Source organism: Meleagris gallopavo, chromosome 1 (assembly GCF_000146605.3).
Source record: "Meleagris gallopavo isolate NT-WF06-2002-E0010 breed Aviagen turkey brand Nicholas breeding stock chromosome 1, Turkey_5.1, whole genome shotgun sequence".
Taxonomy (NCBI): Eukaryota; Metazoa; Chordata; class Aves; order Galliformes; family Phasianidae; genus Meleagris; species Meleagris gallopavo.
Genome location: NC_015011.2, coordinates 46,020,453 through 46,046,380, shown reverse-complemented (window position 1 = coordinate 46,046,380; position 25,928 = coordinate 46,020,453). Strand labels below are relative to the sequence as shown.

At 35.8% G+C, this 25,928-nt stretch overlaps 1 protein-coding gene across 1 annotated transcript in view; it reads left to right on the top strand.

Moving 5' to 3' along the window:
* The first annotated feature begins 2,761 nt into the window (after positions 1-2,761).
* NUP205 (nucleoporin 205) overlaps positions 2,762-25,928 on the top strand; it is a 41,977-nt gene continuing 18,810 nt past the window's right edge. The window contains exons 1-21 of the mRNA XM_010709554.2: positions 2,762-2,904; positions 3,906-4,077; positions 5,028-5,172; positions 6,072-6,231; positions 7,340-7,568; positions 7,736-7,900; positions 8,665-8,840; positions 11,716-11,832; positions 13,370-13,507; positions 14,033-14,183; positions 14,914-15,119; positions 16,400-16,582; positions 17,993-18,043; positions 18,544-18,753; positions 19,741-19,840; positions 20,837-20,974; positions 21,231-21,420; positions 22,207-22,327; positions 23,289-23,370; positions 23,773-23,937; positions 24,997-25,121. Coding sequence (XP_010707856.1) covers positions 2,806-2,904; positions 3,906-4,077; positions 5,028-5,172; positions 6,072-6,231; positions 7,340-7,568; positions 7,736-7,900; positions 8,665-8,840; positions 11,716-11,832; positions 13,370-13,507; positions 14,033-14,183; positions 14,914-15,119; positions 16,400-16,582; positions 17,993-18,043; positions 18,544-18,753; positions 19,741-19,840; positions 20,837-20,974; positions 21,231-21,420; positions 22,207-22,327; positions 23,289-23,370; positions 23,773-23,937; positions 24,997-25,121 — 3,123 coding nt within the window. The 5' untranslated portion in view covers positions 2,762-2,805. The remainder of the gene's footprint in view (positions 2,905-3,905; positions 4,078-5,027; positions 5,173-6,071; positions 6,232-7,339; positions 7,569-7,735; positions 7,901-8,664; positions 8,841-11,715; positions 11,833-13,369; positions 13,508-14,032; positions 14,184-14,913; positions 15,120-16,399; positions 16,583-17,992; positions 18,044-18,543; positions 18,754-19,740; positions 19,841-20,836; positions 20,975-21,230; positions 21,421-22,206; positions 22,328-23,288; positions 23,371-23,772; positions 23,938-24,996; positions 25,122-25,928) is intronic.

Below are 25,928 nucleotides of genomic sequence, written 5' to 3'. Positions count from 1 at the left end.
AAAACCCAACCAACTGAAAAAAAAAAACAAACAACAACACAAAAAACCAGCAAACAAACCAAACGAGAACAGCAACCAAACTGAAACCTACTTCTAATCTTTGAGTGGTGCTGTGTGGAGCCAGGAGTTGGACTTGGTGATCCTTATGGGTCTCTTCCAGCTCAGGATGTTCTGTGATTCTTTGTCATCCGGTCCAGCACCTCCCCTCTGAAGTAGGGCCAGCGCAGTGCAGTGGCCTGGGGCTTTATCCAAATGAGTTTTGGGCGTTTCTGAGGATGGGGATTCTCCCAGAAAACGCTCTGGGCCTCTGCTCAAACGTTTGACAGCCCTCGTGGTAATTTTATTTCATGAGAGCTAATTCTTCTCCTGGATTATCTCTTTATTTTCTGTGCCCAGTGCCACTAGGTAGTTGAAGAGAACAAGCTACTGTTAACCTGTTAGCCTTTTATTCTTAAGACTGAACAGTGGCTGTTCTTTCAGCCTTCTCATTCCTTATGTTCTCTGCCTGCCTACTTCATTGTCTTGCTTGCTCTGGAAAGCCCAAAACTCAGCACAGTACTGGAGCAGCCCTGTCTCAGAGATCACTTCTGTGTACTGCTGGCAGCTCAGTGTGCAGAGGCTGCCCCTTCTGTAAGGATGTTCAACTTCTTGTCTGCCAGGACACATAGGTGCTTTACTCTAAAGTTGCCTTCTCCAGCCTGTATTGTTGCATAGTTATTCACACTCAGGTGCAGGACTTTGCATTTGCTAGTCTTGAACTGGGTCAAAATGGAAAGCACAGAGACATTCTGAAAAGTGGTTGTAACTATGACTACTAGAATGTGGGTACGGCTGGAAAGTAGTGTATGTCATAGTGAGGCAGTTAATAAAGCCATCAGATTTTAAATGCTCAACTCCTACATCCAGCAAGGAATCAACTTACATAAAAGGTGTCTTGATCTAAATGAAACAATCACACCCTGTGCCCCACCTCAGAAAACATTAATAAAACAGTCTTCGTCTGAGGGTGGAGGATGGGTGATTATTCCTTCAATCCCCCAAGGTCTGAACAGTGACTTTGTTAATGTGAAAATGGTATAATTCAAGTGGGACTAGATTTTCTTGCTATGTAATATATACAACTAATTCTTTAGCCTTACGACTAAAGAAAAGAAAAATAGATGCAGAAGGTGGAAACTTGTACACGAAAGACAAGATAAAAATTAAGCCAGATGTAGCATTAGAACTAATGGAGATTTTGCCTTAGATGATAATGTATTGTTTGTGAGTATAGAGGACAAATCTATAGCTTCACAGAAAGTTTAGGCATAAGCATCAGCTACTGTTGTCAAAAGAAGCAGCCCAGCTTGTTCTTGCATACCCTGGTAGGATGGACAGTCCTTCTAAAACTGGAATAACAGTTTTCAAAAGTTAGCATGGTCACCAGACGAAGGAAAACGACCTAGCTGATTTCCATCCTGGTTGCTTATTCCTTTCTCTGCACATCTTTGTGCTTATATAGTTTATTCCTGTCACAGAGCAAACTGGGCTATAGATGTGATCATGCTTTTGGCAATGGCTTGTGTGTAGAATCTGAAACTTCCATGATTACAGATGATGTTTAGCAAGAGAAACATTTTGTTACTTCTTGTAATGTGGGCCTTATAATCTTGAGTGGTTCTTTTTTGTCTCTCTCTCTTTTTTTTAGTGGGCTGTTAATTCTAGGTGGCAGTTGTCACTGTACAGGGTGATACTGCCAGAAGTCTGAGGAATAGGTTGGCATACTGTTTTCATGAGACCTGAGGCAAATGGGGAAAATTTTAGTGTAATCTTCATACTGCAAACTTTGGTTTGTGAATGATGCTGCTTCTAGTGAGTACTGACAGCTGTAGTACTGAATTCAGGTTTGGAGTATGCAGAGGAAACTCTTTTTCAGTATTGAGGAGGAGGAGAAATTCTGGAATAAGGTCAGACTTGACTTAACTTTGTGATTGCTGGCTTCTAGAAATAACCTAGTCTCTTCTCAATGTACTGAGGTAATTATTTGTGCTGATCTGTCTCTATTAAAGCAAATTCACATCTTTAAGAAACTGATGCAGAATGATAGCAGCAAATGTGTTATGAATCCAAAGTGTATATATATATATATTTTAACCAGAGTGAGAAGGTTGAACAAATGTAGAAATGTCTTTAAGTTTATGATTTTTATAATTTATATAACATTGTCTTTGTACTTATGATTTTGGTTTCTAATATATGTTTTATTCTGCATAGTCTGATGATGCATCACATTTGGGTAGCACAATTGTTTGTTCATAGTCTCTCTTATTGGATATTTCATTGTTTTGGTCGTTCTATCAAAAACAGAAAGCAGGAAGCCTGGCTTGCTGAATATCATTTAGCTTCAAGGTCTGCTGCTCAGTTTGTACGTATTCTTTAATCTTGCTGAAGTTTGTTGAATTTCGTGGGTATATAAGGACACAAGGTGATGATTTTCAGCACCAAAACTTACCTGCTTGCATCATCTTTTCTGTTTCTCTAAATCTCTAAATCAGTTAGGTTTTATACTAGATGATTGTTGTTTTGTGTACTGTAGAAGGGAAAATATATTTTGCTTGATGTGTGTAACAATCCATACTTGTCAAGCTGGGACCGTCACTAGAAAAAGCCTACTGAGAATACTATGAAGAATTCTTCCTATTTCAAATGCTTTTTTTTGTTTGTTTTATTTCTTTCTATTTTTAAAAATTTCTTATTTCTTTCTATATTTTTTTCCTTTTAGCTGCCAGCTTGTGGGGTCCATATAAGGACATATGGCAGACTGTAATGAATGCCATTTGGAAAAGGCAACCTGAAGCTATTCATCGCCTCGACCAGGTCTTAAAGAAACACAGATCTGACTTCATTTCTCTCTTCAGAAATCCGGTACTGGACTAATGCTCTTGCAGAATGATTTGGAGAACTGATGATTTACTGTTTTGTATTGTTGGACTGCATACTATTTAGGCACTGACTGTGCTTTTTATTCTACATTTTTACAGTACATTACACAAATGTCTTACAGAAATCTTGTTCTGTTGTATGAAGAGAAATAGCTTGAAAAATACATGTTATTTTGCCTCTTGTAGAGGATAATTGTAACATTTTTCCTCTGATTACTTGAATGTTTTGAAAGAACCAGTAAGAGCATCTGATTATCCATTGGTTCAGTGTTGCTTTTTCTTGAGTACTCTTGTTTGTCTGAAATGAAGCACAAAACTATTTCTTCTTGCTTTGGTCCATGCTCGTGCTTCAGTCAGTTAGATAAATGAGCCTGCTGAAGAGGTAAACGTGTGAGTTTATGAAATATGCAATATAAATTGCCCAGAGTGTGAGATGATTTGAAAAATTTCACTGCTTCTTGGCTAATGGATCACAAGGTAATAGCTGTAAATGTCTTCTATTGTTACTTCTGAAGTAGTGTATAGCTTTACAAGACTGGTAGATCAGAAAATTTAAGAGTGAGATACAGAGATTTGTCAGCGTATTTGAGTGAGTTTAAGAGGAAAAATTATGATGTAGAAAACAGTCATCTGGAGAAAAACAGCAGTTCTGATCAACATTCCTGGTATCTTTCATTGAACTGATACCAATTTCTGTAGAGTATTTTATCAAAATTTAATTTTCAGCTCCGTTATTTTCAGAAAATTAACACATTGTATAATACTGTTTTTGATATGTTCTAACAACAAGACCATTGCTGTGCAAGTGTAAAGCATTTTTAGGATGCTTTTGGTATCTTTGTGTTTAGAAATGCTGCCTTTGTTTTTAAAATGACAATCTAACCTGTCAGAACTGTATTTGTGAGGAAGAATTAATGTGTAAAGCTTCATTCGATTTTTCATCTTGCCATTTTGAATAACTCCTGATGCTTGTTTCTCTTCCAGCCAAAGAATGTTCAGCAGCATGAGAAAGTTCAGAAAGCAAGTACAGAAGGGGTTGCTATCCAAGGTCAGCAGGGAACCAGGCTTTTGCCAGAACAACTCATCAGAGAAGCCTTTATCCTCAGTGACCTCTTTGATATTGGAGAGTTGGCAGCTGTCGAGCTTCTTCTAGCTGGTGAGAAGGAAAAACATTTAAGACCTGGACAAAGGCAGCTTCAATAGAGTCTTCCTTTTTATCTTAAGTGATGCTTAACATGAATGCATGATTCTGTCAAGACCTGACTTTCCTAACATTTAGAATGGTCTTAAAATGAACTCTACTACCTGCTATCATGTAATATAAAGGCAGAGTTCTGAACTTTTATGTTTATATCTTATGCGGATTTTGCAAAAGGGGGTAACATGATTTTTTTAAAATAATTTATTTCTCTATCACTCAATTTAAGCGTAGTTTTAAAATAATTTAAATAGTTTAAAAATAGACATTGGTTCTGGAGATTATGTATTAGTTACATATTATTATGTAGCTGCATTTAGTTATAATCTAATAAATGATTAATAAGGGATGTATTCTGGAAAGAGTCTTCCACATAGAAAATTGATTTCAATGTTATTAAAATATAATATCTTAGTTATCATTATTAGTTACTGCTCATCATTAACTTTTTTTCAAATTCATAAGGAGATAGCTTGCTAGTTTTGTCACGTTTGGAAAGACACCTTGAAGCCAGTCTCAATTTCTATTTGGAACTTGTTTGTTTTTATGTAAATTCAGGCAGAAAATTTCATTTTGAACAAAAGAAAAATATTTTTCTGATAGTTAGCTTGCACTGGTTAGTAAGGTAGGCAGATATTGCAAATACCATTTGAACTAGCTTATTTATGGACTTGCACTTCTACTCTTATGTTTGTGGAATTTTTAATAGTTGAATATGAGTTTTAATATCATTCAAAATACCTATGATTTCTTAGAACTACCTGAAACAAATCAAAGTGATGGTGAGTAACAATGGTTGCTTTGAATGCTATGTTTATGTTTCAATTAGAAATAAAGCAATATAAAGCTATTATCAAAATATGTATCCTCAAATTTCCTTGAATATTCTGTGCATTTTCTCTCAATAGGAGAACACCAGCAACCTCATTTTCCTGGCCTTACAAGAGGTCTTGTGGCTGTGCTATTGTACTGGGATGGAAAAAGATGCATAGCTAATTCACTACGAACCCTCATCCAGTCACGCCAAGGCAAGACTTGGACATTGGAACTCAGGTCTGTATTAGGGTTAGCTACTTTTAATGCTTTTAGAATGGTTTAGACTTGTGGGAATGCAGATATTCTCAGGTTTGTCTTACTTATAACCTAATGCTATAACTTTCATGCTTAAACATGTTCTCTGTCTTAGTAATACGTTTAACAGATTATGAGGATACCCATTTTATTTTCAGTTCTTTCATACTACTTCAGCTTTTAGCAGTGTTTTGCTTCAGACACTCCCCCCAGTCAGTGCTGCTCAAACTAGTGATGATTACTCAGTATTTGAGAGACTGAATTTCTGCCTGTGCTGTGTTCTGACTTCCCACATTCCACAAAGCAGATAACTGTGCTCCTGCCTCTACTTAAAATGGATGCACTGTCTACTGGCAAGCATAATGTTTTTTTGACTAAAACCATTATGCACTCTTTAGTTCCAATGCACAGTGATTGCTTAAATACAGAAAGATTAAAATAATGTGTTATGGCATAAACTTAAATTCTGCAACTTAAAGTATTGCTTTAAAACAAATTCTGCTGCTTCTGTGGGATGTATATAATTGGACAAATGCATGTGCTAGTGAGAAAGAGGCTTTGAGCTTATAAATTATGTACATTTTATATAAAATACTTTTGCCTTTTGATAGAAATCTTAACCTAACTAATCCATATTGTACTCTCCTCGTATTCCATGTTCTTGAACCTAGTTACCTACAGACTTTGTATCCATTCAGCATGTTTTGAGAGAGCGCTGCTTACTCATCACTGATACACATCTGATTATTTTATATATATAATGTGAGTGTATGTTTTATGTCAGCTTAGCATATGCAGTTGATGGGATTCATTGTTTTAGAATTCCTCTGTGACTGAGAATAATATGATTAATTGTTAAATTTATATTCTCTCTGTTACAGTCAAGAGCTAGTGTCCATGACAACACGCTTTACAGATGACCTAATGGAGCAGGGTTTGACTCAGAAAATCCTCACACTTGTGTCTCAAATTGATTTAAACCATGAATTTGATAAACTCCAGAAGGAGCGAGGATTGGGCAGTGAGAAACATCGCAAAGAGGTAAAGAGGGGACTGGGTGTAATTATTCTTCCAAATGACTGCATAGGGCAAAATGTCGTTAGATCACAAAGAGATAAAGATTGATATATTTTTTTTCCTCCCTACTTTCTGGGTTCTTTTCTCTAGCTTTGGAAGCATGGTTACTACTTGAGACACAAAGGTAACTACTCATACTTACACTCTGTCACTGTGTAATCCAAGTTACTACCAGCATTTCTGTTTCTGTGTTCCTCCTTTTTATTAGGACACACATTATCTCTACTGAAGGAGAAGAATTAAGGGCTGCATAGAAGTAAATGTAATATTTATACGTAGTGAAATTCTCTTTTGCTATTTTATCCTTAAGAGTGTAAATTTAACCATCTGCTTTCATCACCACCATTACCACCACCACCAAAAAAAAAATAGGAGTAGAATGCAATAAAAATAGAAAAATAAAATTCACAAATGATTAAAACGGAATGAAATCAGGTCTAATCAGGCAAATAATTCATTTTTTAGTTATCCATTTGTGTTAATGTGATCAGAAGCATCTCAAATTGTAAGCATTAAAAACTGCTTGAAAACCAGTTCTCATTTTTGTACTCCTTGGAATTAATTGAGACAAGGACAAGCGGTAGAGTGTATTTGCAGTAGAAAGATTTTAAACATTTAAATATTTTATTTCCTGCTCTTTCTGATATGTGATGTATCTAAAAATTATTCTGTGATATAATCAGTTTAATTTATTTTCTGCCAAGTAACCAGTTTCACATTTTTGCTATTTATGTAGAAACTATGCAAAGAATTTCCTTGTAGTTTTCTGTATGTACTGCATTTATTGCTACAAAAATTCAGTGTAGATTCATGTCTCCCCACTTTGACTGTCATGCTGGTTTGCATATTGTCATAATCAGAGGTATCGTGTCACACCTCACATGAAATGGCAGGAAGTATGAAGGCATTTAACAGGAAAAAAATTGCCTTTTGTTGTTTAACAACAACAACAAAAAAATCAGCATTTACTCCTGCTGTTTTTAGAGTTCTTTTTCAATTACTCTAGTCATAATAATTGACTGCAAAAGTCAAATTGAATGTACATTTATATACTCTTATTTCTGTTGAAAAGGTTTCTGACCTCATCAAAGAATGCCGACAGTCCTTGGCTGAAAGTCTCTTTGTCTGGACCTGCCAGTCACCACTGAGTAAGGATGACACTCTAATCCTCATAAGTTACTTGGAGAAAGTAACAGTAGAAGCTGATGGCTCGTTGGACAGCGTCAACTTGTCTCTTCTCATGGCACTCCTCTACTGCTTTGATGTCAGCTTTCTGGAACAAGGCACAGAGGATCGTGAAGGTAATGCTGACAGATTTCTTTCTCAGGGAAGTTATGCTGTGCAGATGGATACATTGTTATTTAACCAGTTTTGTTATTTGTTGATAACAAAGTGGTAGAATTTTGCATGTTTGTTTCCACGTTCACGGGGTGATGGTGTTGCATTTGCGGCTTTGTTTTTCTTTAAGATCTGATGCAGCGGCTTCCTCTACTAGCAGAAAGACAGTACATAGCAACAATCCACACTCGTCTTCAGGAGTCTCAGCCTTGGAAACTGCCAGGCTTACAAGCGACTGTTAGATTAGCCTGGGCACTGGCTTTACGAGGAATATCCCAGCTATCTGACGTGACAGGTAAATTACCCCAAAGTGCAGTCGCTGCACTTCATTATTCTGAGCCTGCAAGTCAAAGTATGTTGACTTCTTGAAGCACTGGTATTTACTTCTGTGATAAAGCTACTGTTGACACTCCTTTAAAGCTTTCTCAGTATGTGCATTTGGTTGTTGCTCTGATACGTACACAGATTTAGAAATCATTAGTCATTAGACATTAATATTGTATAGTGTCTCGTTGAAGTGAAAGGGATTTTAATACATTGAAAAATGTGAAAAATTGCATCTTATCTGCTTTAATATAACTTGAACACTGAAATTAAAAACAGATTCATGTTTATGACTTTTTGCCTCTGGAGATATTAAACCTCAGTATCTTAAGAGGACAGATCTTTTTTTTTTCCCCTGTACTTCACAAGCTGTCCATGCTCCCTACTAAGTCAGAATCCAGTCTTCTACAGAATATTTGTTAAAGAAATTGTAAACATTATAATTTATGTTGAATTAAGGTTGGTTTGTGCTTCTTAGTTCACAGCCTTAGATTTGGTCAGGTAAATGCATTATGCTCTTTATCTTACTTGCAGAAGAAAATTGAAACTACTATCCTACATTAAATTGTCTTTTCTAGTCTGGAGTTTTCCTGTACAGTGGAAAAAAGACTTAGTGGATAGAAGCATGTTGATTTGTTTTTCAAAGAGATATTCTGAAATATGTTAGTTTGTTAACAGATAGTTGTGATTTATTTTTTCTGGATATGGTAATTTATTTTTTTTTCAATCGCTCAGCTCTTGCAGAATTCACTGAGGCAGACGAAGCCATGGCAGAGCTAGCGGTTGCTGATAATGTCTTTCTGTTCCTGACCGAATCTGTTGTGGGATCTGAAAATTTCTACCAGGAGGAGTTTTACATTCGCAAGATTCATAACCTTGTCACGGACTTCCTTGCGCTCATGCCAATGAAAGTAAGCTTTTTTCTGCAAATAGCAGCTCTTGAGGAATGTGGCCATGTCTTCTACAGTTCAATACTTAGGGCAGATAATGTAGAGAATCTGATATCAGCCTTCGAGTGCTGCAGTTCAAAAGTCTTTTGTGGAATCCATGACATTTGGGATTTGTTTTCCACGGTGAAGCATTTTAAAAACCATGTTTTATTTCAATGTGGTGAGGTTTGCAAAGCAAGCTATTGTGGTGGTTGTGGTTTGGTTTTGTTTTAAATGCTCAGAATCTAAATGAATTCTGAGGTTGTTGGCAATATGTGTACTTTTTATCTTTTTTTTTCTCTTCCGATACAGGCAGTAGTATAACCTAAAGGAACAGACTGTTTTTGTCCTTCATTATTTGTTTCAATCTTTTACTGACAAACTTTTGCATGCTTAAAGGGAAGGATTCTGCTATTTCTTTCAGTACCATCAGTTGTTGGTAGAAGAGCTAGGACAGAAATGCTGCAAAAGGGGTTTTAAAAAGTTTGAAGCAATTACAACAGTTTTATTTGTGTAAGAGCTCATATCTGAGCATGGAAAATTAAAATTCTATGAAAATAATTTTATTTAATTGATAGAAGCTTTATTTCGTCACCTTCATTGTGTTGAGCTGTAACTGGAGTTGCAAATAATTACTTCTTTCAATGAGGGAAAAGAAGGAGGATTTTAAAATACATTTTGTTCTCGTTCTGCCAGTTTACAATGAACAATATTGGCAGGAAAACATTATTTGAGCCTTAAGAATCTCTGAGTGCACATATAATCATGCTGGAGATAGCTTTTATCTTTAATTCTAATTTATAATCTTGGTTGGTTTTAAGTGTTGTTTTCTGAAGCTGTCTGTTTAACTCACAGAATATCCATAGAACAAATACAGTGTCATTTCAAGCAAACTTTTGTAGATAACTTTAGTAGTATACTTCTGCTGCAGTGGTTGCCTGCGTACAAAACTTACTGCATTGTAACAGACTTTGGACTTTGTTTGAAGGCTGCCTACAGTGGTGTCTTCTGTAATACAGAAGCAGTAGCCCTTAGGAATATTTTGAGTAGATGAGCAGTATGTGAGGTGTATTTTATAAAAGTTCCTTGAACAATCAGGTGCTAACATGTTTGAATCTGGGAACTTTTTTATGATGGCTTTTCTTTTTTATGAGGTAGTTCTGAGGATAGTGTTGCTTCACCAGAGATGAAATATGTTCCTGTATTTGTATTTCGTGAAAGAGGTACAGGCAGATTATTTGAACGAAGGTGGAAGAGCTGGAGACTGACTCAGGCTCAAGTTGCTGACTTCATAGATGTGCATCTGACCGTGTTTCCTGTATCCCAAAGAGCTGCATAAAAACCCAAGGCTGTTTGTTGGTTTGTTGTTACGTCTCTCTTTGTTGCACAATGGAATGGCTGGCTCTAGGGAGAGTATTTCAGTTTTTTTGCTTTGGTTCCGACCTGTGGTTTGTTGCACTTAATGCCTAATTGTGAAGAGAGATTCTTCACTAGAAATAGGATTTGTAAGTAGTCCATGGACAGAAGTCTGAACACTGGCTCATATTCCTGCTTGACAGAGGCCAGTGCCAGTTGTTTTAGAGAAAAGAATCATTGGCAGGCAATTAGAATGTAGCTGTAGGAAGGATTCTTTTGTTCAGCTACAGTTATTCAGTACTTAGCTTATGAGTTATTTCTACTGAGTCTCAATTTTTAGGGAAATAGAAATGTTTGCTTTGCAGGGTCCCTTTTCTATTAAGGTATTTATAATCTTCGTTTAGTTTTATTTAAATCTGTAACTTGGCATTTTATTAAATCTTCTGTATAGTTTTAGTGCATTTGCTGCTTGTCAGTGATGGTTTGGATAAATCTTTTGGTTGACTGCCTTACATTTATAATTTTTATAGTTAGCTTTAGTAATTTAGATAATTCACTATTTCACTTACCAATACTGTTTTGTCCACGTATTGGTTTTGTTAGTGTTTTGATTTAGGTACTTTGCTCTTACCCTTTTCATAGTAACCCCTAATTTTAACTGACTTCCTGAGATAACTCAGTTCTTTAGCTGATAATCCAGTTCTGCAATTCAAGTTATATTATAGAACTGTGAACTTATCTATATTGGGCATCAGTGCATTTTAACTTGTGGTGTGTGGAATTGGCTGCTTCTCAATCTTGTTTAACAGAACTGAGCTTTTTATCCCATGGCTGCTTTTTCTTTGCACCTCCAGTGGCATGGTTTGTGAAAGGCTTTCTGACAACAAAATTAAATCAGGTTGTTTTTTGTTTTGTTTTGTTTTGTTTTGTTTTGTTTTGTTTTAAGTAACTGGTATTTTTGGCACCCAGAATTTTGCAGGTTTGACTAAAAGACTTTTTTCCCTCATTGCTTCGGTTTTTTTAATAGTGATGCTGTTAGTTGTTATAGACAATATTCCTAGATCCAAAGCAATTGCATCAAACCAGAACTTTTCATAAGATAAACTAGCTGTATTTAGAAGTAGCCTTAAGCTGCTAAGAAAGGTGCAGTCCAGACATCTTTCTATAGAATACAGTATTTCCTGGTATTTTCCAATACTCTTCACTCCTTTTGGATCACAGCCAAACATTCTTTGAAGTCTAGCTAACTTTTTTAGCTTTCTCTCAAAATAAAAAAAAGGATTTGTGATTCTGTGATTCTGTGATTTACCTTTTACAGCCAAACCGGGGGATCTGGTGAAGACAGGGCCTTGGCAGTAAAGAAGTGATGGAACAAATCTTTGAATGTAGTCTGTGTTATAAATAAATAAATGAAATTTTAAAATTTGCTTATTTCTGCAGCTGTATCTCATTCTTAGCCAAATATAGAATGGTATTTTTCTCCAATTCTTAAATTGCATAGGTGAAGCAGCTGAGAAACCGTGCTGATGAAGATGCTCGCATGATCCACATGAGTATTCAGATGGGAAATGATCCACCTATTTCTCTTCGGAGAGATCTGGAGCATTTAATGCTTTTAGTAAGCCCTATTTTCTTTTAAATTATCATAGAAAAAAAGTGTTACTTTCCTTATTCATCAGAAAACCTGTATTTGAATGATAAACTTCAGTGCTGGGTCTTGCCCTCTTTGGATTGAATTTTTTTGCTTACGTAAGCATTGACACTTGCTGTAAGTCTTTGTGAAAAGAGTGTACTGCCCTGCCTTCTGATGTTGAAGCATCAGTTCTTTCCTGTTTAGTGAGTAAATACTGCATTGTTTCTCCTGGTGGAAAAATTGTTAAGCTATTGTTACTGTAGAAAATGTTACATATCTATAATTTAAATTATAGCAAGATTTCCTTAAAATAACTGTTTTCTTAAACATAATATGTCATAATATATGTTACAGATTATTATAATGTGATGTATTATAAAAACATTATTTAAATGTAACTTGGAAACAACCTTTATTCTTAAAATTCTTATTGTATAAGTTAAGATCTGACAAAAAGATCTGAAAGTTCTAAACACCTGTGTATATAGATGCATTACTGTTCACCCAATGTTTGATCTTTCTGTAATTCTTCAAAATTTTCTGTAGTAAATAGGGAGAAAACTGGTTCTTTTTCCCCATTATTGCCAATTGATCTGATAATGATTTAAATAATTCTTTCTTATGTGTGATGTATTTGTAATAGACTTTTGAAAGACTATTTTATATTTGCTATAGAGTAGGCTAGGCAAGGTGACCCCAGTAACTCCGATGCAGGAATTGCAAATACCATCATTTCCCTTGTTATGACCTACTTTGGAAAAAAGGTCTTTTTGTTTCTGTCCTAATTTTTTAATAAAAGGAAGAAAACAGTCTGTATGTTTAGTTAAACATTAGTTACTAAAGTTGCCTCATGACGCTTAAAAAAAGATCAGAAAGAAATTTTAAATTTAGTGACTGTGTTTTATATTTTCTGTTCATTTATGATTTAAAAACATGTATGTATTTCCCACTAACTAGCATGCAGATGTACAAGTGTGCAGTTTTAAATATAGCAGTCTTTAACAGAGGGACTGCTTGTCTTTTGTAAAGGAGCCCTTTAGGCTGTTGGGCATTGAAAGAAATGGTTTTAGTGAAATATTTTCTTGAGTAGCTCTGAGGTATGTAGTAAAGTTATATGAAGAGCTAGAAGTGAAAATTATCTGAGAAATTGTATATTCCTTTAATAGGTAAAATTTGTGATCCTGATACCAACCAGTGTGTTAATAAATCAATACAGCAAATGGTTGCTTCAGGTGAAATGCCACTCTTTTGTTAGCAATACTTTCATCTGCAGGAATTAGATAGAAAGTATCAAAGCTGTGAAAGTTTAACATGTATGCTTTTTAATTTCTCTGGCCGTCATTTGTTCTGATACTATTGTTTAGCAGCTGTCATTTCTCAGAGATTTTTAAGAAGTGAAACATCGGGTGTGGAATGCTTTGTGTTTCACATGTGTTTAGCTTACCTAGAAGCAGTACTCATAGAAATGATCTTCTCATCTTTATACAGTTAATACTTTTTGTCATCCTCCTTTCTCTGACAGATTGCTGAATTGTATAGGAAAGACCCCTTTAATTTGGAACTTGCCCTTGAATACTGGTGTCCATCAGAGCCTTTGCAGACATCTACCATCATGGGCTCATATCTTGGAGTAGCTCATCAGCGACCTCCTCAGCGCCAGGTTATCTGCATTTATCACTTTTACATTTTTTAAATAGAAAAACATTATTTTCTTTAGTATTTAAAGTTAACTTTAAATTAAAGTAATAATAGTTGCAAGCTGAAGCAACATAATAGTGTGAGTTAAAAAAAAAAAGAAGTTTGGTGTCCTTATTACACAATTACAGCTAGCCACTAAGAAGACTTTATCATCTCTTATCATCTTCCTGGCTTATCTGCATATGTCCTGTTCTGCAGGATATGGTTATTGTTGCTTACTCTAAAATGAGCTACTGCAAGTCACTCATGATTGTCAATACATTTAGTAGGAGGATGTCTAATTAACCTCTTTAAAACTTTAATTTTATTGCAGTTTTCTGTCTTGTGTTTTCTGTCTGATGTCCTCTGCATACATTTTGGTGTAATCCCCCATCCCCTATGATAACTTTAGAATCTTTTTTCTCACTCTGCCTACCAACTGTTTTCCTAAAATACTCAGGTTTTTTTTTCTTTTTTTTTTCTCCACACTGATATTTGTTTGTTCTAGGTTGTCTTGTCAAAGTTTGTTAGGCAAATGGGAGATCTTCTTCCATCCACAATTTACATCCCATACTTGAAAATGCTACGGGGACTGGCCAGTGGGCCTCAGTGTGCTCATTACTGCTTTAGTTTGCTGAAAGTCAATGGCAGTAGTCATGGTAAGAAAAATGACACTTCAGCTCCTTGTCTCTTTTTCCTTCTAATGTAATAAAATAAAAAATGAAGACTCATGTGAAATGAACTGTGGCTTTATGCTTTGCATTATTAGTACACAGATGAAACTGAAATGTTTTGCTTGAAAATGTAATTCAGGGGAAAAAAAAGGCTGATTAAGTAATTAAGTGTCTGAGTACCTTCGCAACTAAATTGCTTAACCAAGTAGTGCATTTTAAAAAGGCATGTCTTAGAACAAGATGCAGAATGTTAGTGTAGCTCAAGGTGAAATATAAAATAGGTAATCTTCAACATTAGTTAGATATATTTTAAATGTAACTGTTTTTCCCAAGGGTTTGTTTTGTTTTGTTTTCCAGAAGCATTTTGAGAAATATTACGTGTATAAGAAATTGTAACAGAACAGATTTTTTTGTATTTCGCATTGGTCAAATTGGAAAAATACTTCCAAGAGGTATTACAGACATTCTGATTAATAAAATAGAAAACTTGCTTTCAAACTGGCTTTTTGGTATTAGCACTTTCATGTCTTTCTTGTCAAAGAAGCAAAGCGACTTCCAGCAAAAGAACAGAAACATTCCAGAAACAATAGTTTTCCTTTGAACTTTATTGTTGGGTCAGGATAAGAAAGTTTTCTTGTAAATTTAACTGCCTTCCTGGCTGGCCTGTGAATGAGTAAAAAAAAATCATCTTGACACCTTTTTGTCATTTTTCTAGCGGAAAACATCCAAGGAGCAGGTGGCAGCCCTGTCTCCTGGGAGCATTTTTTCCACTCTTTGATGCTTTATCATGAACACTTAAGGAAAGACTTGCCAAGTGCAGACAGCGTTCAGTATCGGCACCTGCCTCTCCGAGGAATCACACAGAAAGAACAGGATGGGTTAATTGCCTTTTTACAGCTGACCACTGTTATAGTAAATTGGGTAAGTGACATTTTATTTGTTATTCTTTAATGTATTGTTTTTTCATGAAGGTCGTAATTCAGCTGTGATGTTCACTTGACCAAAAAGATATTCAGAGCAAATTTACCTAGCAGCTCTTTTCATTTGATTAGGGAACTTCAAAAGTATGACAAATATGAAACATAACTTCTATGACCAAACACATTGCCAGTGTTACCAATTTTCTCGCTTCCCTGACATTTTCCTGTCGTGAAGATGTCATTCAGAAGTGAGATATATTCAGAAGAAATGCTTGGAGAGTAGGAAAGTTCTTTGATAAGGATTTTAAAAAAGCAAAAATAATAGAAGACTTTACATAGAGATGGTAGAAACTTGGCAAGGAAACCAATCTGCTCTGAAACTTGCCTCCACAGTTCAATTTCAAATATCCCCAAACCAATAATGCAAAATGTGCTATGGATTGGCCAGAAGTGGAAATCTGCAAAACACCCTTTATATTGTGAATTACCTGTGTAACTAAGGATACTGTGGAATTCAGTTCTTTAATACCCACCAGGGTCTGCAGTTTAGAAGTCTGAAGAATATCAGCTTAAAAATTCTCTGATTTAGCAGGATGCCCACGATTTTACTGGCACAAACACAGGACAGATCAGTGAAACTAATTGGGCTTTTAAAAAATTATCTGCTGATATTGAGATGTTTCTCCTGAAAGCCAAATTTGTTCAGTGAAACCTACATTAACTGTCATGTCAGCATTGAATGAATGAAGAAAAAAGTATTATCCTAGCACTAACAAACCATAACCTAGGAAGAAGTAAACATCTAAGAATGTGAGTAATTATTATTTAATGAGACTAGAGGCTTGATCTTGCCCAGTGCTTCAGAGTGGATCAGAGTGTCTCAAATGAGCTTACAATGGTGATGATCCTGCTCTTAGACTTAAACTATTTCATGTAAGATCCTAACCGATGTCCAGATAGAATTTAGGTACTTGCTTAGGATTAATTGCATGAATGTGCATCCACTTAGAAAAAGAAAGGCAATTATAACAAACTTATAATGCACATAAGTTTTCTTTATGGATAGCAACAATTTCAGTACAATTTTAGGAAAAAATTGAATCATTACAATGGACTTTTGTTGAATGAAAGTTGTTTGCATTGGAACAATCTGCCATTCTCTTGATAATTTGTGCACCTGTGCAATTATCATTGCTGTTACTGAAATGTGAGTTAGAGATTATAAATTATGAATAATCTTCAAAATTAGAGCATGCAATTTTTTTTTATATTGAACTCTAGAGTGAGAATGCTCGCTTGGCTCTTTGTGAACACCCTCAGTGGACACCAGTGGTGGTCATTCTGGGACTTCTGCAGTGCAGCATTCCTCCTGTTTTGAAAGCTGAATTGTTAGAAACTCTTACTGCTTTTGGGAAATCTCCCGAAATAGCTGCTTCACTTTGGCAATCTCTGGAATACACCCAGGTAATTTAGGATTTTCAGTGCTTACAGCTCTAGCATCCCAGTCTGATCAAATTGTCATTGTGTTTAAATGATGCATTTGTACCAATGATACTACATTTTCTACTAATTTCTCTTTTCCATTATTGATTATCAAGTTTTTCACTTAGTTAATGCAGTTCATATTTTGAAACAAATTTGAAAATGATGGTGTGGTTTTATGTCTCAGATCTCATTGGCTCTGTACACTTTGTAATAGATAGTCCAGTATATTCAATATATTCTTTCCCTCCATGTTTTTCATTAATAATTAATGTTTTACAGGTTACATATTTTTCCATTGTGGGTTTTTTTTTTTTAAGAATATGTGTAATATTCTTCTGCTGTGAGTGGTGCTCACAGAAAGTAGGAAAATTCCACTTCCAGGATTTTCAGAGGAAAATTTGATTGAAATTTATAGTGTGTGGTTGCTAACTTCCACAATTAGATGGCAATCATCAGATGGATATTTAAAAAAATAATTTTTCCTTTTTCTCTTGATTTCAGAGAAAAAATATAAATGTGAATCCTAAAAAAAATTGATCTCCAATGAAAATACTTTCAGTCTTGTTAACTCAAAGAATCATAAGGAATGGAATTACATTATAGTGTGCATTCTAGATCAGATTCGTTTCTGTTTTGTTTGAAAGAACTTGAGGCATTTAATGACTGTTTACGAGAGTGGATAGTGATAGGACAAGGGGGAATGGTTTTAAACTGAGACAGGAGAGGTTTGGGTTAGATATTAAGAGGAAGTTTTTCACACACAGGGTGGAACAGGTTGTCCAAGGGGATTGTAGATGCCCCATCCCTTGAGGCATTCAAGGCCAGGCTGGATGTGGCTCTGGGCAGCCTGGTCTGCTGGTTGGTGACCCTGCACATAGCAAGGGGTTGAAACTAGATGATCATTGTGGTCCTTTTCAACCCAGGCCATTCTATGATTCGAGCTGTGACTGCTGGCTTATTGTTAATTGCTAATTGACAGGCACTGACAGTGACATCTCATTGTAGTAGTATTTTAAATGCTCACCACCTCTGCTTCCTAATTTATTACATTCCCTAAAATACACTAGTGAAAGAGATAATAAGGAAAATGTCTTTTCCGTGACTACTATCAGAAGAAAATTAATAAATTAGTGAAAGAACTTTTTTTTTTTTAATAAGCATGATGCAGATCTATGGGGATGCAGAACTGGAAGTGTGTAAGTATGTAATACCTAATTCAGCCTTTCAGACAGACAAATCTTAGCTTTTCAGTTTGTAAGAGGATATAGAAAACTGCTTACAGCTACGAGGCAATGAGTACCTTTTACTACTGTTAAGAATGATGGAGAACTGCTTTGATGATGTGAAGCGTATTGTTTATCTGTTTTCTTTCCTCTCTCTGTTTTGAAGATATTACAGACAGTGAGAACTCCAGGCCAGAGACAAGCAATTGGTATTGAGGTAAGAGTTTCTCTGTCCCTAGGCAGACCGTCTCATCTTCCGCATATGAGTACAGGGTAAATTTGGAGGCTTGTTACAATTTCTGGAAATTTTATACATTTATGAATCTAGTGCAGCATTGTACTAGCAATAGAACAGTGTCTGAACCTTCAAGTTCCTTATTGGCACTCATCATTTTTCCTATATTTGAGTCATTTTTACTATATCTTAATACAGTTCAGTTCCATTTTAATCAAATGGTAATTAAAAACTAAGTGCAATTCTGAAGTGTATCTCCAAATAACTCAGAAATGAATGAAGAGTGTATTGCTAAACTTAGACAACAGTATTGTTGCTTCACTGCTTTTGCTTTGTTTGTGATGTTCTCTGGACAATAGTGCAGTGAACTCAATTCACTGAAAATAGTTTGATAGTTGATGTCTTAAGATCTTATTTGTTTCTGTGTTTTTCTTTCTCACTCAAAATCTTTGCTTTTCTGTTTTTGCTGTCCTCTTGGGAAGGTTGAACTGAATGAGATTGAATCCAGATGTGAGGAGTATCCTTTAACCCGTGCCTTCTGCCGACTCATCAGCACACTTGTAGAGAGTTCATTCCCCTCAAACTTGGGGGCAGGTCTCCGCCCACCAGGCTTTGATCCCTATCTCCAGTTCTTGAGGGACTCTGTGTTTCTTCGATTCCGCACCAGAGCTTACCGAAGAGCTGCTGAAAAAGTAATGTTTGCTTGAAATTCTTTTTTTTTTATCTTCTTTCTTTTTTTTTAGAACATACTGGTATATATGTAATTTGAAATGATTTGGAATTGATTATGAAGCTTAAGTCTGTTTGAAAAGCTGTGTTATATGCAAGTTTGACCCAGCACAGATAACTTGGGGCAGTTAATTCTGTAATCAGATGATTTTTCAACTCACATGTTATTAGAACTACTTCTAAGGAGCCTGTACAAACTACAAAAGTGCTGAAGACCTAGAAAAAGAAGAGTAAAAAAATAATTGCCTTGTGAAAAAAGCTAAATGTTTCTGACAGTGATTGTTTCTAAAAAGCTGAGAAGGGAAGTGGTAAGAACGATACTGAACCTTGCACCGTGAGTAATCCATTGCTGAAGATGGACCATCAGCTACTTAAAAGAGCAGGCTGCTCATAAAGGAATAATTTTTATTTCTAGATACAGTTAGGTTATGCATTCTGTGATAAAAATTATTTGAATCAATTGGCTAATGACTTCTGAGCCTCACATTCTGAAATCTAAAAGTCACTTTTGTCCTTTCCTCTTCATTAATTCAGTGAATGTTTCTTTCTCCATGAAGCAAGGAGTTTGAATTTCCTTTTGAATGAGCGTACATGCTGCACTGTATTCTGAAAGCTACTAAGGAACTGTTACTAGCTGTATACCTGCAGTCTGTTTATTACTTGTTGTTTTTAATGCTTTAATACATGTAATATAGGAGAGAGGACAAAATAGACAATAAATCTGTTTTAGTATTCCATTTTACTTCAAAAAAGGAAGCTTGGCAGTTTAAATTATTTGTTGTGATGGATTAAAAGTGTTGTGGGATAGTACTTTACAATGAGACAGTCATGCTGTGTATCTGATCAACTATGTCACTGCATTCTGTTGTATTATTTGCATTCTGGTCTTGTTGCTGCAGCATTAGTCATATTCTGTGTGTGATTTTTCTTTATTTTGTGATTATCTACAGTGGGAAGTGGCTGAGGTGGTACTAGAGGTATTTTACAAATTGCTGCGGGACTACGAACCTCAACTTGAAGACTTCGTGGACCAATATGTGGAGTTACAAGGTTAATTTGTTCATTCTCTTATATTTGTTCACTGACAAACAGAACTGTAACTTGGTTTGCTCTCTTGCCTCTACCTTGTGATCTTGTTAATACAGCAAGTAAGCAGGCAAAAAGATGAGTCATGGCAATAAGATATTAATTAGATTATTAATGGAAGACATTAAAAAATGTCCACATACTATGGAGAATTATATTCCTGATTCAGTAGAGCTTTGTGTAAATTATTTCCAGCATCTCTAGCTCTGCCAGGAGGGTGACTTACATTTCTCTTGCATTGCTGATTTGGTTAAAACTCACATTTGACACTTGTGAAAAATAAAATCCAAAATTTTGGGGGGGGCTTGTTCTGGATTTGTTTCTTTTGGTCTTTATTTAAATCACAACAATACTTAGGGTTAATTTAAAAGTTTATTTTTAACCTAAAGGATAATTTCAATTTTGCTTTTATTTTATTGAGGAACTTGGTGCTTCAGGCCAGTTGTTTTCTTATTTTTACATATGTTGTTGCAGCAGATAAGCAAGGATCTTAGACTGTAAGAAACAGTGGTTCAGTGGACCTTCTCAACATTGGTTTCTGGAAATGTTTTTTTCCTCATGTTGGATCTTTATGCAGATTTTGGGATCTGTAAAGTTTTTTCTCAGTTACTTTTCAGTCTCGCAAAACCATTTAACATAGCTCCAATGTACTATAAAGTCTGGTCATTTATCTGAATTCAAGGAAGATCAACTCAGAGTCTAACCAGTTAGAGTTGAAATCAAGCCATTAGATACTGAAGAGTAATGGTAATTGGCATTACTGCTCTTTCCAAACTTTCTAAGCTACCTAAATGGCTTGTCTGTAAAGAAAAGCTCTGAAGACTTTGGATGCAGTAAGTTTCATTAATTTAGATGTTACTTCTGCTGCTTGCAACAAACTGTTTTCTAGCTCAGGCTTGCTTGAGTAATAGATTTTTTTCTATTTTGTGCTTTTTGTTGGTTTTTTTCATCTGCCTTTAGGAGATGAAATAATAGCATACAAACCACCTGGATTCAATTTGATGTATCATCTATTGAATGAGTCCCCAATGCTGGAACTGTCTCTGAGTTTGCTGGAGGAAGGGGTTAAGCAACTGGATACTTATGCCCCATTTCCTGGTACGTGCCTAGAATTTATTTTCCATATAAAACTGAAGTGCATAGTATATAGGATCTAAAGCTGATGTTGTATAACTTCAACTTGATTTTGTTTCTCTTCCATATAGAAATTGTGTTTTGTGGGGAATTTTCCTAGTAGTAAATAACTGATGGAATTCTTTCTTGGTACAACACTTGGTGAATTACGATTATGAATGTGGCCTATATAACTGCTCCTTTGTTTTTCTTATTGTTCTTGTTTGTTTGTGCACTGCAGGGAAGAAGCATTTAGAGAAAGCAGTAGAGTATTGCCTTGCACTTCTAAACTTAACCCTACAGAAAGAGAATCTTTTTATGGATCTGTTACGGGAAAGCCATCTTTCTTTAATTGTCACACCACTGGAGCAGCTGCTTCAGGGAATCAATCCCCGCACCAAAAAGGCCGATCATGTGGTGAATATTGCTAGGTACGTTCAAAGTACTGAGAAGGGAGGAGTTTTGTAGGCATGGAAGTCATTGGATCCCTATCCTTTCATTTTACCAGCTAGCGGTGCTTCTCAACATTGGAATCTGCCTTTGTATTTTTTCTTTTTATTCTTTTTCCTCATAATTTCCTTCAGTTTGCCTTATATGCAGTGGTTCCCTGGCATATAATTTTCAATTTGACACATACTTTGTGTGGATAGAGTCCATACAATAAAACTCTAAAACACTCTATTGTATGGTCATAGAGCAGAAGACAACCAAAAGCTTCTTTTTGTTGCTGTTGACCATTTACGTGTTTTATAGTATTGTCCATTAGTTACTGTATTTCATGTGAAACTGATTTTTGCCATGACTTTACACACAAACCAGCACTGAATAGTAGAACAGACTACATAAAAAAGCAGTGAGATTCTGAAAAATCAGATTCTTTTTTTGTCTTTCTTTTGCCTTATTACTTTTATTTTCACATAACAGTAATTGATGAGTAGCTAAAAAAAGGTGTGTCTTTAAAACTCCTTTTTTTTTTGCCTATTTTAGGAATAGGTAGCAGTTGAATTTAGATAGTCTTGTGTTCAGTGATGTTCATTTCTGTGTGAGCTGAGGGTACTTTCTCCACGTTTCATGTGAGTCTGTGACCAGATGCGGATATTGGATAAAAAGAATGATGAAACTTGTGGGAGTCATTATTAAATTTGCATGTCAGCATATACTTTTGATGGAGTAATGTTAAGTGCTTCAGTCATTACAGTAATCTTGTATTTTTGAAGGTATCTTTATCATGGAAACAGCAATCCTGAACTGGCTTTTGAAAGTGCCAAGATTTTGTGCTGCATTTCTTGTAATTCCAACATCCAGATAAAACTAGTTGGTGATTTCACACATGATCAAGTAAGTTGAAGTTTGGATCTGAAGTGACCGACTAGTGGAGAAATCTTAGTGCCCTATAATGTTACTTTCAGAGCTATATTTCTAGTTCAAATACATTAAAACAGTCATAGAATCATTTGAGTTGGAAGGGACCCTTAACAATCATCTAGTCAAATTCTCCTGCAATGAACAAGATCACCTGCAGCTAGATGAGGTTGCTCAGAGCCTGGTCCAGCCTGATCTTGGACATCTCCAAGGACGGGGCATCCACCACCTCTTTGGGCAACTTATGCCAGTGCCTCACCATCCTAATAGTAAAAAGCTTTTTCATTGTATCCAGTCTAAATCTCCCCATTTTTAATTTGTAACCTTTTCCTCTTGTCCTATCACAACAGAAACTGCTAAAGAGTCTTCCCTTCTTTCTTATAGCCCCCTTTAGATACTTGAAGGCTACTCTCAAGTCTCACCTGAGCCTTCTTTTGTTCAGGATGAACACCCCCAGCTTTCTGAGCCTGTTCTCACAGAGGAGCTGTTCCATCCCTTGGATCATTTCTGTGGCTCTCTTGTGGATGGGCTCTAACAGCTCCATGTTTCTCCTGTACTGTGGACTCCACTGTTTTGTCTTTCTCTGCCTACCTCCAAAAAATCTTTTACTGTGGCATTGTGACTACTTCACTAATTGAAAAAAAAGCAATAACACACGTGTTTTGCAAGAAGAAAAAAGACAGTATTCTTAGAGATACTGAGACTTTTTCTTGACTTTGTAGTCTTCAACTTCTGAGGATAATTTAGCATATGTAACAACTGTAGATTTGTTTTTCTCCTGCTCAGTGGCTACTTGCTAAGCTTAGTATATATTCTTCATGCTTAGTAACCAGGTTACTAGGTTAATTTTTGTCAACAGTTTCTGTCGAGTGAATTGTTATTGTTTTTAATACTCTTAAAAGCCCCTTCATTTCCATCCTTCCATTGCTGAATGCAGAGTACTAGTCAGAAGCTGATGGCCGGGTTTGTGGAATGTTTGGACAATGAAGATGCGGAAGAATTAATTAATCCAGATGAAGGTACGTAAAAAAGGCTTCTTAAAAATGATTTACATTTATCTTTGCACGGTATGAGAATAATGAAAGAAGAGGCTTCTAAGTCAGAAAAAAAACCTTTTCTTTACACTCTGTAGAGACAGACCCTTAACAGAATGAAAAATACCAATGTCTGGTTAAGCTGTGTCCATTGTATGCTGAACCTAATAGAAATTGAGTATATTTTCAGAAGAGGACCATTTAACATGGCTCTGGATGTATTATTTAGAGTTTTATTAATAGTAATTTGAAACCTTGGTCCTATATTTCTCTGTACTAATATAAGCTGATGTCTTAACTTTATTGCATTTAATCTGAAGGGTCTGAAAATTGTCCCACTAAATGCATTTATTTACTTCATTGCTCACTTGATCTTTTTTAATCAAGAGCTGGAGCCTGAAAAGAAGCGGGCGCGAATCCATCATGAAACAAGGATTCATATTCTGAATCTCCTCATCACGTCTCTTGAGTGTAGTCCTCCCAGCCTTGCTCTGTATCTCTTGGGATATGAACTAAAGAAACCTGTCAGCACCACAAATCTGCAAGACCCAGGTATGAGTAGAAATACCTGATGTAGCATTTTTTCAGGTTTGCTGCCACCGAGAGTATCTATTGGAAAATTCATGGGGAGAAGCAATTCCTCTAAATGTCAAGACTAAGAGAACAAGCCTTACTCTATTCCTCAAAATCTGAATTAAAAGATAAGTTGATACTCAGATGTAGTATTTAAACTTCAGAATTTGATCCTTTGTATAAATTTGCTTTGGAACAGACTCAAAATTAGAGTTTTGAGAGAAAATGGTAATTTAGAAGTGAAGCATTAATTTATTTACTGCTTCCATGCATTGTGGTTGTGTCAGCAGAAATTAAGTTTGGGACCCAGAAAGTCCCCACATAAGACAACACTTAGAATTGTTACGCAGCTTGAGTACTACCCTGCCCCTCCTCTAAGATTAATTATTGAGTAGAAGAAACAGTCTTGCTGTTTAACAATTCAGAAGAAAACTTGATAGAATATATACATTTTTCATTGTTTTGTGAACTCACTGTCAAAGCAACGGGAGGGGTATTTCAAATATTTCTTGAAGAGGTGTGAAAAATAGTGTGCCTTTATGATGCAGAGGATAGGGCAGAGCCAGGACAGTGCATGAATGAGGCACGGGGTTGTTCACACCACCTGATGCCATGCAGAAGGCTGTAAAACTGTGGGGAGTTGGCTGGGGTGGGTGGGTAGCCACTGCTTGGGGATTGCTGGGTGTTGGCTGGTGGGCAGCTTTGTTTGTCAGCAGGGCATTGGTCGGCAGGTGGCAGATAATTGGAGCTGGAGAGAAATTTCTTAAATAAGTTTTGATTGCATAATTTGTCGTCTTTCACCAGTCTCAAAAGCCTGCAGAGTAACTGTAGATGTTTTCATTTGATTTTCACTGAAAGACTTCCAGCTTTTATTTTAATTCAGAAAAAGTTTTGGATATTTCTCTGCTGCTCTTTGAAGCAGTATAGTACAGCACAAGGTATCTGAAGAATTCGGTTTCTGTAATTCTGTGTACTAATCTGTACTTGTCATGGAGGCAGGTAAGATCAAGAATGCTAGGAATTTTTTGCATTTTTAAGGTGTCTTGGGTTGTCCACGGACTTGCCTTCATGCTATTTTGAACATACTGGAAAAAGGCACTGATTCAAGAAATGGGCCTACAGCAGTTCAGGAATCTCCTCATCTTGCAGAACTCTGTTATCAGGTACTCCACGTATTTTCTTTTGACAAGTAGTGAAAGGCTCTAAATAAAATCAGCTGCTTCATGGCTGGTGAAATGGATAATTTTTTTGTTTTTAACAAGCATCTGTCAGATTTTTTTTTATGTGTTGAACTCCTCCTCTTTTATCTTTTCCTATGTGAAAATGTTTTATCTTCTAACAACATGATAAAGGGCCTATACTCATATCAGAACTTGGAATATACTTACAAACCTAATGATCTAAATATTTTGTCAAGACTGAGTCTTTTGTGACCACATACCATTTTTTTTGCTTTAATGTTTGGAACTCCAATTTGCCAACAATTAAGATGCTAGGTAATCACAAATAAGTAAATGAAATTATTTTCCTTATTCTGCAGCAGAGACATCTGTCTGTCTTTCTGTCTTGTCAGGGGGAGCAGGCAGGGAAGACAGTTGGATTTGACATGTAAGCAAGGTTAGCTGGTGTTTGGCCTTAAATAATAAAAAAACACATCTTCATAATGCAGCCAGTCTGTGAAATCTTGAAATTATTTTAAATATAAATAATTAAAGTGGAAGGGGAAAAAAAGATGACATTTCCTTGATGAACCTGGACCCTAAAAAAATAATTGACATTTAAGTGAAATGGACAAACGAGAAGGATTATTCAGTGTCATGTTGTAGGTGACTAGTTTTTGTAATTGTGCACATGCTGATAATCCTTCAACATTATAATATTTAAATACTGGCTGTACTGTTTGGGCAGTAAAACAGAGTGATGCTGCTTTTGATTTGATGATTTGTTTTGTTCTTCTGTTTTTTCTTTTT